The sequence below is a fragment of the Polyodon spathula genome, chromosome 3, assembly GCF_017654505.1.
Source record: "Polyodon spathula isolate WHYD16114869_AA chromosome 3, ASM1765450v1, whole genome shotgun sequence".
NCBI classification, from domain to species: Eukaryota; Metazoa; Chordata; class Actinopteri; order Acipenseriformes; family Polyodontidae; genus Polyodon; species Polyodon spathula.
In genome coordinates, this window is record NC_054536.1 from 79,768,403 (window position 1) to 79,782,995 (window position 14,593).

The 14,593-nt window shown below is 37.2% G+C and overlaps 1 protein-coding gene across 22 annotated transcripts in view; it reads right to left on the reverse strand.

Annotated features, from left to right (window-relative positions):
* Nucleotides 1-14,593, reverse strand: part of LOC121313459 (protein scribble homolog) — a 135,256-nt gene that overhangs the window by 42,221 nt on the left and 78,442 nt on the right. For all 22 annotated transcript variants that reach the window (XM_041246003.1, XM_041246002.1, XM_041246015.1 and 19 more), the window contains 5 exons: nt 14,446-14,523; nt 13,678-13,995; nt 9,636-9,716; nt 3,766-4,035; nt 2,497-2,607 (listed from right to left, as the gene is read on the reverse strand). In XM_041246003.1, the coding sequence (XP_041101937.1) occupies nt 2,497-2,607; nt 3,766-4,035; nt 9,636-9,716; nt 13,678-13,995; nt 14,446-14,523 (858 nt within the window). The remainder of the gene's footprint in view (nt 1-2,496; nt 2,608-3,765; nt 4,036-9,635; nt 9,717-13,677; nt 13,996-14,445; nt 14,524-14,593) is intronic.

Here is a 14,593-nt window from a genome sequence, read left to right on the forward strand (position 1 = left end):
TGAGTATTTAGCACACACACTCACACAAGAGGTGTCATTGCTGTGGAAGTATTAATACACTTAATACATTAGTAAATAACACTGTTGCAAATAGAGGGTATGTAAACTTTTGACAACTGTATATATAAATATATAATGTTTTAACACAAGTAGCCCTGCACAAGACCCTTTGCATTCCCAGCACCACAAATTCTTTTTTATTTATTTATTTATTTATTTTTTTAAATACAGCTCTAGACAGAACACACGTGCTTCTGTTGTGTAGACTAGGGCTGGGCCCCGGTATGAACATAAAAATAGTGTGGTAACCTTAACATCACAGTATAGCCTGCAGTACAGTATGCTATAAAGTGAAGGCTTACAAAAAATTGAGTAATACTACAATTCATAAAAAACATATATACAGGTATATATCACAATTCCTTTCACACAATGACTTTTTTTTTATATATAAAGAATCAGAATTTTAAAACTTTTTAAAATGACCCCTAAAGTCGCACAGTATGTTATACTACCACAGTAAGAATTACTCTATTAAGATCTACAATTTGCTCAAAACAACGGGTTGCTGCAGTTTGTTAGAAAAATTATATCGTATAAAGAAGGTACTTTCATCACCTGAAGGTAAACAATTAGAGAATGACTGATTAATTTGCTTAAAATACAAATCTATTTACTAATACTTATTTTTGGCACAGGATAAATAAAATAGGCGTATAGCAAGTGACCATTAAACATACTTTAATACTACAAAAGTATGTAAGCTTCCAATGTTACAAATGACTGTGGAGTTTGTAGAAAACAAAAAAAAAGTATTTACTCACTTACCTAAAAAAAGTTTGAATACTGTAAACAAACATAACTTCTTTGAGAAAGTAAACTATCCTGCTGCAGATTTTAATTGAGATATTGAAACTTCTATATTGACAGTGTCCTTCAAAAACATTATCAAAACACTGTATCAGTTGAAAAGATCTTCCTGAGACACTTTGCCAAGATTGCAAGTATCATTGCTTATTTAGAAGCATGTTTGCAGTTAAAAAAAAAAAAAACCTCCAAAAAAACAAGTGTTGTTGACCACAGCTAGGCAACGAAACTGGCAAAAACACACACCAATGAGCCCATGACGGCTCTCGGCAGCCCTGATTACGATAGTACATTGAAGGCCCAAAAGACTAGGGCCCAGATATTGACAGACATTTGAGGTTTGCATAAATTAGTGCCTTCGCACAAAAATTTATATTTTCAAAACACGGCACAAAACAGTTGCGTGAAGTTGGAAAAATAGCAGTTTTTTGTTCAATTCACAAATGTGTCTGTGCCTCGCAAAACCACCTGCGCATTCATTACCAATACAGCAGAAATGCACAAGAGCTACGCGTGAACGCACTGAATTGGAATATTACATGACAATGAAATGTAAAGGAAACACCTGTCACGCTTACTGGATGTTCTGTTGAGACTGTGCCAGTACTATCAGATATTGTTTTAGTAACAATGAATCTGAAATGACGTTAGATGTGGATTTGTAAAGTTCACTTTCACCCAACATAATACTTGATTGTCATATGTTAGTGTGAGTAAATGATGTATAAAAAGATATCAACAAAGATTAAAAAAAACAAACAAACAAAAACAATTCTCTGATGTTTTCAGCAGTGTTATTAAGTTGGTGTTTTTTTTTTATCTTATTGTTTTTTTTTTTACAGTTCTACAAGCACTAACTAGCAATAGTTAACATTATGTTGTTAAAAGAAGTGATCTACAACTTGGTATTTATTTTGTATTCATTACAAAATTAGTCTTTTTAAAATGAATATTTTTAGATTTGTCACTGAACTTGTTGCCCTGAACTGCCTTTGCTCCAATGATTTAAGCATTATAATATATTAAACTAAACTGAGACACTGAACTTTTTAAAATGCAGAGCTGGAGTACTTAAAGGATTACTTCCCAGAAGTTTTAGGACAAGCAATTATTTGTTCTAGTGACGTCAGACAAAACAAAACAAAAAAAATGCAACAAGCATTGATTCAGCTCATCACCTGAGGACCTTGTGTCAACTTCCTGGCTTAGCTCCAATCCCTCTCCCTCCTATGTCTATATATAACTAGGACCTTTAGTTTTTGGTGTTTATTTTCCATCTCTCTCCCTCCCTTTAAACCTTAATTAACAGTTTTTAAGCCTTAAGTGAATACCACATTGTTTAAATTAGCAACGCACTACTAGAAACTAACGCAGTGGAAATCAATAAACTCAATCTGGTGATCAGAACAAGAACGAAATGCAGGTTCAAATAGAATCGTGTGAGATCAATGCAAGTCATTTGTTAACTCCAGCAAGATATGAGGGTAAAAAGAAACAACTTCCTTTGGTAATTAGTTTTTGATTAAGAAAGCGAATCGGCACAAAATACATTTAAAGGGACATTTACGTCAACATTCACGTTTCCTTTAACTTCACCTCAGATTTGTTTGATTATAGATTCTGTTTTACCTTTGAGATGAATACACCTGGCTCACTGATTCCAAAGGGATGGCTGGCATGATCGCTGCCTCCCACAATGCTCAGTCCTAGAGGGCCGCCCGCCTTCACCAGATAGACTTCCTGTTGGGATAAGAGCATCCCCTGTTATTGAACTGCTTTTAACATTTCACTGATGATCCAATAAAAAGTTCCAAATTGACTAATGAGACAACGTTTTATCACCGTGTAACAATTTTTTTTTTTTTTTGTTCCTGGGTAGTAAGTGTTATTTCCTAATTGCTTATGCCTCAAAAGTATTGTAAATACAGTATAATCGTAAATCTCGAGAAACTACTCACTTCTAAATCTTTTGTAGTCATTTGTGTATTACTTTAGTATAAATACATGTTAATTTGGATTCATATGTTGTTTTTTTCTGACTTTATGTGAACGAAAAGACACACATTTGCCCGTTTTCCCATTGGAAATGGTGATATTTTGAAATATCACTGTCCTGGTCACAAAAGCAAAGTTTGTGGGGAATAATAGCCATTTTCTATACTTTTGAGGCATAAGCAATTAGGAAATAACACTTACTACCCAGGAACAAAAATTGTGTTACATAGTGTAATTTACCCACAGCGCACATTCAGCACTGTGTATATCCCCTTCTCTCTCTAGTTATTCAAATGATTCAGAGGAAAGCAATTTGAGCAATCAGACCCCTGTTAAATCCTCTCCAAGATTAAAAACTTAGGTAAAAAAAGTAGAAATATGTTGCAGCTAGTGCAGCCTTCAGTGTGATAGCCAAAATGTTTTGCTGCTTGACAGAATTTCTATGATGTTTTACCTTAGGACTGTAGAATTCTTACTGACTGATTTTAAATTATGGATGGAGATTAAGAAATAGTTCTCAACTCAAACTCCTAAAAGCAACTTGCATACACTGTATATTGGTTACGTCCTTTACCGGGAAGTGCAGCATGGAAAACAGCACAGCATTTTTTTTGTAATCGATACTCTGAAAAAATACCACTAAAACACAAATAGCATACTACTGTACAGAAGAGTGCTTCTCTCCTGCTTCGACAGGTAGTTTGATGGGGTACCTGTTTTGTTTTTACTCCAGAGAGATATTTGTGTACTGTAATATGGTACTAATTATACATTAAAGAACATTTGAATGTATATAATTTTAGTTTGTCAAGCACTAATCACAGCATAATCCTATAAAATATTTGAAATCTAAAAGGGGTTAGTGTGTTGACCGGCCACACTGGTGTGCTGCGTTCGTCTCACCTCGATAGGGTACTCATCCTCCAGGGCTCTGCTGTTCAGCGGGTTGTCTTGCGGAGAGTCTTCACTTGCTTCCTCCTGGCAGTTGTTCTCTGAGGGGGTGGGAGGCGGCGGGGAGTGGGGGCGTACCCGCTGCAGGGCAGGGGAACCCCCTACTGCTGCGACACCCTCTGAGACATCCCGCTCGACAACCAGGGTGATGGTGGGGGATGTGCCGGTAAGAAGAGCTACTGCCTGATCATGCCTGGCTTCTGTCATGTCTACACCATTGATCTAAAACAACCCGCAAATGGTACCGTGAGGGCTCTCATGTCAACACCACAACTGTCAGCCAGGGGGCACTCCAACCATGTAATCCCCTTATAGGTCATACACTGCTCTAGCCCAATCAGTGGCTTCTTGACTAGATCCCTTTTCTGAAAGCCAATATGCAACCTATACGTGCAGGATGCAGCTTCTAAAGCTCTACTACAACATTAGCCCATTGAACTCTTAATTTTTGTTACATATTACAATTTCGTGGCCAGATTTTGGATGCTGTGCTTAATTTTTCATCAATGGGCAGATTTCCAAACCCACACTTTCCACACATCAATTATATTAAGAAGTGTTTTGTGATGGTGGTCCACTTTGAAAAGTGCTATATAAAGATAGACAGAGACAGATAGATATAGATAAAGGGGTGCACCGACATCGGTAGCCCATAAGCATGGCACCGATAGAAGGAAAACAATCACAATGGGCAGTTTTTGTTATTTTAACTGATAATGTACAACGATATTGGCATGCTTACTATTGACGCAATAATACCGAGGCAGTAATTTTCCTTGCAGTGCTGTGTAACATGATCAACTTGCAGTAAATATGTCTCAAAAGAGCAGTGTTTGGAGTTTGTTTTAAATATCCAAAGACAACAACAGGAAAGCTGAGTTGTGTGCAAAACAGACTTGATGCAACATTAAATCCACCGACAAACTGGGAGTAGAATATTATTCTGGTGCTTTATAAAAAATAAATAAATTTAAAAAGTTTAAGTTGAATCCTAAATAACATTGATAGTTTAAGTTATCATTATGATTACTATTATTATTATTATACAATATACTTCAAAATGACCTTTTGTATTTTTTGTTGATCTTGTTTAATCTGCATTGCTTGCGGGTGTACTCAGCAGAATTTTGAAGCAGAAATTGATTACTGTGCCATCTTGTTAAGTAACAAATTCAAGTTTGACTGAATTTTGTAACCAGAAATGTAATATTTTTATCTTTTTTTCTGGTTAAGTGAACAATTTAGGATGTGCTGCATTTAAGCAGTGCATGCTTATAAAAATAACTGAACACAAGTTCTTGTAGTTGACATTAAGCAGGCTATTTTTTTTCCTACTGTACAGAACAGGTAGAAGTTATAATGCAATGTTTGACAGTAAGTGGCTATACAAGTTAATGTCACATTATATACTTTTTTCTAAAGAAGTGTTTTTACTAGTACAAATGCAAAATGTTATTTTTCCGTGACTGTAAAACAAATGTACAAAAATTGCTGACAAGCACACAATATAATATTAAGTTATGCTTTGTATTCATTTTCTGATGTAAATGCAACAACAGTGCCTGTTCATTTGTGTCAAGTACAATAAGTAAATGATATGTTAATTTGATATCTATAATTATAAAACAGTTTAAATATAGCCACTATGCCTTGCTCTAGTAGTTTCCAATAGCTTACCTGCACTATCTATTATCATCGGCTATCGGCCAAGAAAATCTTAAAATCGGTGCACCTTTAAAATCATATATATATATATTTCTCTCTCTATATATATATTTTTTCGCACATATATACATAAGTGGTTTGCAGAAATATTCACCTACCAATAATGTCACATTTTGTTTTATTACAAATAATGTGTGCAGTTTTTCAAACAAACTTTTTTTATTCAAAGCTGTAGTGGTTAAACTGAACACTGTTATATGAGGAGGAGGTTAAATGTCAGCAAAACTTGCAAAGAAAATGTACAAAATGAAATTTACTGGTTGTATAAGTATTCAGCCCCTCTACCACTTTGTTCCTGACTTGTTTTGAAAGCTCCTTGGTCTTCATGGTTGCTTTGTTGGGTCACTATGCGAGTTGCAGCTTGAAAGTCTTTATACACCTGAGGGAAATTATCTACAAGTTAAACCACTTTGAGTACACACAGGCTGAAACCATTTCACAAATTTTGTGACCTTTCAAACAAATCATTTGCACCTGACCTGACTTAGGGCGGCAGTAGCAAAGGGGTTAAATACTTATGCACCTGAGATTAATCTGTTTTCTAACAGACTAAATACAGTATAATCGTAAATAACGAAAAACTACTCACTAAATCTTTTGTAGTCATTTTTGTATTACTTTAGTATAAATACACGTTAATTTGGATTCATATGTTGTTTTTTTCTGACTTTATGTGAACGAAAAGACACATATTTGCCCGTTTTCCCATTGGAAATAGTGATATTTTGAAATATCACTGTCCTGGTCACAAAAGCAAAGTTTGTGGGGAATAATAGCCATTTTCTATACTTTTGAGGCATAAGCAATTAGGAAATAACACTTACTACCCAGGAACAAAAATTGTGTTACATAGTATTTAGTATTAATTAATTTATTTTTTCATAAAACAGCTATATCCATGCAAGAGCACATTCCTGCACATCTGCTAGTAAATTGCAGGGATGATACATTCAGGCTGGATTTCCTGAGGCTCGGTCCTAATAAGAACATGTCCTTCGGTCACCCTTACATAAAGTTTTTTTTTTTTTTTTTTTTTTTTTTTTTAAACATGTTCTGCTACGTATGTCTTCCTGAAACACTCCAACTCAGGCTCTCCCACATCAGCATTACTGTAATGCTGTTCCAGATTAGGGTTAACCTCATTCCCCAGGTCTTTCACAAACAAATTATTGTTTAGGAGAAACAGAGGGAGGGGGAGAGGGAGCCAGGCTGTGCAGCTGGCAGCGCCTCGAGCTGTTAGTAAAGTGTAAAATGCAAACAGTACAGAAAACTGTCAGGGACGGACACAAGCTGTTTGTTACTGAGAGCTGCCTTTCATGCAAGTTGGAAAACAATTAAAATGAGAGACAGAAGAGGAGAAATAGCCCAGGATTTTGTTTGCATCCCGAATCTCATTCAAGACCTCCATTTGGCCCAAAGTCAGGAGTTTTAGTAGTTTAACCCTGCCTAGAGATTAGACAGCACCGGCCAACCACAAAGAAAGAGCACTGTACCAACACTGGGAGGCGCCAGAGTGTTATATTAGAAACCAAAACAGACCAGAAGGCATTCACCTTCTGTTACACACGCCAGGTAGATTATTGCAGAACAATTCAAACGGAAGTGACCTGGCTACATGCACTTTGCATTCGTCAACTTAAAGAGACGTGAGTTATGCAACTCTAAGTTTGACTTTTAAGCGTACTAATGCAAACATGTGGATGACAGTATCCCCTTTTCAAATTAGTAACAGGCTGGTTCAGTCGATTCAAAAAAGACAGCAATGATTTCCAGACCTTTCACTGAACACACTGTTACTGTTTAACAGCATGACACAAAAGCAACTGGACATGTTACTTTTCATGCTAAAAAACAAAATCTCAATCTAGACAACACTGAAATGGATTTTTTTTTGGGGGGGGTAGCTGGCAGGAAAAGTTGCACAGTAACCTTTTCAGAAAAAGTGAACAAAAATGTAAAACCTTGGTAGAAATTAATCAAGTATTATGCTGATTTGCCAAATATGATGATGACAACCTGATGCAGTTTGAATTTACTATTCTTAAGAATGTTCTACGTCACTGATAGGTCCACAGCTTTAAAGCAAATGACTGCATTCCTTTGCTTTAAAGAAGAAAAAAGAATCAATTTCAGCCTTGTCTGCTGGAGCACTGCTTATCATACGTGTAAACCTGCTTGCTAATATACATATTGACGTCACAGTACCTATTAAAGGTGGAATCTTCACTGAAAGGTCTGAAAAACACCTCATTCTATTGTATTGAATTTCTGATCCACAGCCCTTTGTTTTTAAGAGAGGAAGCAGCATCCATTTTGTACTTGCCTCTTTTCAAAGCTCTCAGCAATCATATCAAGTGGAATTTAGTGCGATATCTGTCATGTTTTAAAAAGTATTTATTTTCATTAAGGGCTGCAATGCATATAAATGCAACTCAGAATCTAAGCTGTGCGTAGAAAGTCTATACTGCATCAGCATAGTTGTTTAACTTTGAGATATTCCTCGCTGCTAGACACACAAGTACTGCCATGGCTTACAAGGTGCTTCTATTGTAACTGCATCCCTGTAAGGAAGGCAGGAATCTAATTTAACAGAGAGATGTGAGGAGTTACTGCAGCTCACTAAGTGTGCAAACCATCAGAACCATGACTATGTACATCTCAGCACAGTGGTTAGAGATCTATAAACTAAAACAAGATATATGCCTTTGACAATACACCTTTTCAAAAATAACATTTACTTGAATAATAATAATAATAATAATAATAATAATAATAATAATAACAACAATAAGTGAAACTAAATCCAACTTGAAATTGTGTTTGTTTTAGCTTTGGAAAAGGTAAGACAGATCTTATTGCATGATGCCAGCTGGATATAGAGCCAAACAGAAGCCAGCACTGACCAGATAGTATCAGCTCTTACCATTGGCTGATATGCTACTGCTGCTATGGTAACACATGCTGTTACCATGACAGCTTAGCTCAGAGGCCCTGCCACCATCACCCACCAGAACATAAGGACAACGCTGGTTGATTAAGAAGTGCCATGCAAATTAAAACAGTGTGAAAGGGAGAGACAGGAGAGAGAGTACTCATGGTAGGGCAACCAGGGTCTAGTCACTGGGACTGGAGAGAGAGTAAGACAAGTTAGCATCCAAAAGCAAAAGGAACGGAGTTTCGGATCCGAGACAGTGGAAACAGAGCCTTTGTAATATTAGGTGTATATTTATATTAGGTATAAATAATATTAACAGGGTGCAACCAGGGAACTTCAAACAAAAGAAAGACCATAAAAGTGTAGGTGTGTCAAAATAAACACAATACAATAAATTAAATAAATATAATTTAGAACACTTATGCAAAAGTGTAACCACCACTTAAATTGCATTTTCAAAAAGACTTTTTCCAACATTCCTGGGAAAAAATCGTTATACATTCTGGGTGGGTAGCGTGTATCTTTTGCAAGTACATATCAGCCCAAGTCGTGTCATTGGTTTCAATGAAATATAATATGGGGTGTAAGGAAAGCCCAGCTAAACTGATAGCTTACCCAAGAACTACCTAAAAAATAAATACCTGGGTCTGTTTCAGTTGTTAATCCAGCCTGAAGTGATTCAACTTGTGTGCACTGTGGACCACAGATGTGTTTCCAAGACCAGCATTAATTACTTGCATAATTTAAGAATAGAAAGTTACTGATCTTTCAAAAACTTACCCTGCTTCAGTATTTATTTATGTATTATTTTTAAAGCTGCCAGATCAATGTTTAAGTAAATGTACAGCTTAGTTGTTTTCAGGTTCTTCACTATATCATATCTCATTAGGTCAAGGGAAAAACTACTGATGGATTCTAAACTCTTTCTAATAAAAACCTTATTGTGAAAGTTGCTGAAGGCTCTTGCATTAACCCATGTGCTGTATAAAGCAGTGGAAATGGAACTGGTCATTGTTAAAGCTCTGAAGCAATCAGGATTTGAGACCCTGTCTGTGAGGACCAGCAGGCAATCAGTGCCCTGTACTGTACCTTTCCTGCAGGGAGAGAAGGGGCTGCGGGAGGAAGAGGCGGCGGTGGCAGAATGAAAGACTTGTGCACTTACAGAAATAACCCTGTCTCCAACATGAAGAATCCCGTCTCGATGAGCAGAACCCCCCTCCGCAATCCGGGAGATGAAGATGGCCTGCAAATCAAACATACCACACAGCTCCCTTTAACACTCACAGCAGTATGTGTGGAATATGCACAACACAAGCACAGCAATCAGAGTAGTCAGGCAGCTCTATACAACAAAATGCGTTTGAGTGCACCATAAACGTGTTATTTGTTACTTTCATTGAAATAGAATTTTTTTTCTCCCATAACATTTTTCAAACAGTGTTAATGTAGTTGTCTTAAGCCCATGTCAGAAATATTAGTTTTGTAGGGGTTTCTGATTATCGGAGCCAGTGGACTTTTTTTTAGTTAACTGTAACGATAATGTCTATTAACGAACATAAATCATAACCGTTAATAGTAACTATAACTAAAAAATAAAAGTGCCCCCTTACATTTAATCAAATAAATCAACATATTCTCATTATCATTTTTTATTTGACATTTTTCGTAACATTACTGTGATCTCAGGCTGAATATAAATTTGACAGCTGGGGTATTGAAACGTCGCGCCAAACAGATGTGTTCGCTTCTCGTTCTCATTGGTCAGTTTCTCTAGTTACGCCGCGTTTAGCTCCAGAATTGCATCCAACATCTGTTTATGATCCAACTCCAGTGAATTCGGATCCGATCTCATTTTTTGTTCTCGTTAGTGGAGCAGGGGGTAGTCCTGTATATTATTTAGTGGATGGTTCGGTACTGTTCATACTCAAAGATGAAATGAAGAAACCAGCAGTGTCAGCATCAGTCTTACCAGTCATAGAGTAGCAGCACAAGCGTTACCAGTTCCAGTCGTAGCATCAGTCACCAGTCTTCAGTAGCAGTGAACCAAAGCATGTCTCAATGAAAATATAAACACATCTATTTATTCATAAGTTCTATTCTTCTTGTCCTTTTAATATCACATATTTCTGACAGTGTAAATAGAGTAATTTTAGGTTAGTGTTGTTTTTGCTGGAAGATTTGTTTAAAAAAATATCTGTCATGAAATTTCAAACATCATCCAAGGTGGGTCACTGGGTAAAAAGAGTTAGCGACTTATATTGCTTTGCAGTTTGCATGAATTAGTCTCCAGGCCTTATAAACAGGTTATACAAGGGTTTTGTTATCTCTATTGCTAGCTACGCCCCTGCTTAATGAATATTGTGCCCGACGGCTGAAGTCTCCGCGGCAGGACAAGCGGGCCCGTCTGCCTTGCCTTCCAGTGACTCTGTGTCCAGCTGTGCTGAAGCAGGAGAGGGGGAGCTCAGACTCCGAAGAATAAGTGGAAGTTAGTTCCGTTCAACTATCTCTAGTTTTGTTCTGTTCATATTATTTTTACCTGTAAATGTATGCTATAAAAGTCTGTGTAATACACTTTTATATGCTGCAGTTTATTTGAGACCATTTTTAAATGTATGTAGGATCTTTATCTACACATATAGCTTTGCTGTGACCAAATGCTATTTCAACTAGAATGTTGGTAACCATGGTTTTGCTACATGTTGAATATGATACAGGGGTTTCACTAAATTAGATGTTTCTCAATGGCATAAAAAGTCTTTTTTTTTTTTTAAAGCATAAAGCTTAATTTCACCCATTCTCTGCTTGAACCAAAAAATAAAGATCGAAAAAAACGGTAAATTCTTTAATCAAAGTTAATCAAACAAAACAAGTGCTATATTACATGTATGGAATGAAAATTTATTGTGACAAAGTTGTTATCTGAATATGGAATGGTAATGCAAGACTATAGAAAATGTACATTTTGAATGAGTATTTTGCTTCAATATGTTCCATGCTTATAAAGAATTCAAAAATCAAAAATAAGCATTTGAACTGCCTATAGGGACTGTTAAATTAGCACATGAAAGATTTATCTGACACTAAAACATATTTGTGTTATTTTCCAAAGAAGGAAAAAAGGTAAATGATTTATAAATATAACAATATATAACTGTGGCAAAGTGCCCGCCCCTGTGTGTATTTTGTGTTAATGTTGGTGTATAGTCATTGGTACACGGGTCTGTGTAACACGAGTGTTTAAAATGTATATTTGTATTTAGGCAAGAGGATTGCACAGCACTTCAAGTGCAAATAAAATGCACGGGGAATTGCACTTTATTAATTCACGTGCAGTTGTACCGCGACTCCAATTTAATGATTGATTAGCAATTGAGTCTCGGTACAGCTGCATAAAAGCAGCATGTTTTCACTCACTCGGGGTTGTGTGTTCAGTGAGTGGAGACTGGGATTGGAGACGGAGGTAATAATAATAATAATAACAACAGTAATAATAAGTAAAATATCAGCTCACTGTGTTTGTTTAGTATTAGTCTATTTTGTTTGTCTGTTTATTTTGGCTACCAGTGCCGTGTCCTGTGTTTTTGTTTGTCTTACAACAGTTTATTTTCTGACTGTCTGTACACTATTAAATGCTGAGCGAGACCATTCGCTCAGCTCCACCAAACTCCACCTCTCTTTGTTTATTTCCTGGTTCCTGTTTCTGGTCTGATGTCCCCCACTCCGACTGTCTTTGTGACAATAACTAACTAAAATAAATTCATAACTATATCTAAAAAAAACAGTAAATAAACACTGATTGTTATTTACACCCTTTCTGCTTTGCAGGCTGGAGCAGGAAATGCCCATTTAGTTCATTTATTGACAAAAGGAGGCAGCCAGGACGCCTAATTTAGTGTAAAATTGTGGTAGCTTTAATAAGATAATTGAAAAAATAAAGCTCAAGTAAAGGGTGTGTGTGTGTCTGTGCAAAAATGGATTAAACCCCATCGCCACTGGTATGAAGTTCAGTGAATGCACTAAGTTTGCTATACCAATTTAGTTTCATCCCTTCCCCCAAAAAATGGAGGTAAAACAAACCCTCAAATAATACATTTCTGTGTGTTATGACTTTCTGGGGTATTAAGGTTAATAAGGTTACCAAAGGTACACAAAGTAACTACAGTTGGCCCTTTTGTTTCTATTAACCTTTTACAGCACCCTGTTTACAGACTATGTTACTGCAGATTTCTTAAAAACCACAGATTAAAGTAAACCTCAAGCTGAGCTGCCCTCCACTTGCTCTGTATCCAGAATACCACGTGTGCATTTTGAATAACTGTCAATGAATTTGTGCACTGCTCTGTCTGTGGCACATTGATTCAGGAAGGGCAATTATAACAGATAAATCATGAATTAACTACAAATGTGTATGTACATGCAGTAAATATAATTTCAAACCTTTCTTTACATTTCACCAGAACTAAGCAGTGACCTACTCCAGCTAGCCAATTAAACACCAGAAACAAACTAAAATAAAATGCAACACAAAGGCACCTTGAAAAAGCATTGACAAAGTGTTTGTCTTTTCGGTTACCTTAGGTTTCACTGTAATTAAGTTTAAGTAATTTATTAATTCTACTTTTAGCTATTAAGGGTTTGTAATTAGTTCCCTTTGCAGCAGTGCAAGTACTTACTGACAGAAAGGCAAAGCAGTCTCACCACAGTATATTTTCAGAGCAATGAGTGCTGGAACGGTTGTTGAGTAAACGTGTGGTCTGCAAACAGGCTGCCATTCCCAAAAAATACCCTCCCATCACTCCACCGGTTGGTGGCCAGGAACGCCTATCAGGTATCTGACGTTTCTATACTTAACCTTGTCGCTACAGCAACCAGCCAAACACTGGGCTGTAAAAGGAGCTGGCGACAATTTGGACGTATTCTCTGTGTTAAACCACTGCGACCAATGTTTTTTTCCAACCACAGATTGTTCTAATACAATTTGTGTTTATATCTGTGAGGTCTACTTTTGATAGTCTGAAAGCTGGTCCTAAAGAGCCCTTAGCACTTATGAAACTGCAAGTTGGAAAGTTGAAATAAATGTTTGAAATATAAATAAATTTGAAATTGCTGTTACACATATTAAATACAACTGTGTATGCGACTTGGTGCAGTTTGCGGTTTTTGCTTTTTTTTGTTTTGCATGTTGAAGATGCGTTTGTCCTCACCGTGTCTCCAGTGCGGTATGGAGTGGACCCCTTGCCCCCTGCAATGCTGAAGCCCAACCCCTTGTCGTTACGGATGAGGCAGGTGGAGAGGCGCTCCTGCAACCCGCGCTCAGGCTCCTCGTCGCTGGGGAAAGGTAGGCCGCTGCGGCGTTCGCGGGGGAAGTAGTCATCCTCGGGCCGCAGAGGCGTGGTGGTGATGGCGTTCTCTGGCTCCACCATGCGCTCTCGCAGCACTGACATGGACACCTCCATGCCAGAGCTGCGCAGAGCCTCCACTGCCATGTGGTGCTCCGCACCGTGCAGGTCCACGCCATTCACCTGAAAGAGAGAGAGCGAGAGGCGCATCAAACATCAACACACTGGACCAGGGCTGGACCAATTCACTCACCACTTAATAGGTAAACTGAACAATTTTTTTTTATTTCACAACATTCTCTTTTATACTGCTAAATTCAGTGTATATACATTTAGCATATGAGCAACATGGAATGGGTGTTCGAAGTGTTGAAGTTAAAGATGATATATTTACTTGATGTACTAGCCTTATCTCCTTTCTCATTATTTCAGACTCCCTCATTCTCAGCACAACCCCAATCCCAATTGTGACCAAAATCCAATTTATGACAAACAAGAACAGACTAACTTCAATGAAAAGTTTGTGTTTACTAAAACCAAATCTGCACTGTTGTAAATCCTGCACGCCATCAAACAGGAGACACACTATATTCACACCCACAGAAGAGGAGAGATGGAGCTGTGTAGAGTTACCTCTAATAATTTATCTCCCACTTTTACTCCTGAACGTGCAGCCGGACCTTCCTCAGATACTCTTGAGATAAAGATACCCTGGAGAAAAACATACAACAAATGTAGCCACACAAAGTTAGGGACATGACCTTCAGAAACAATCATTTAC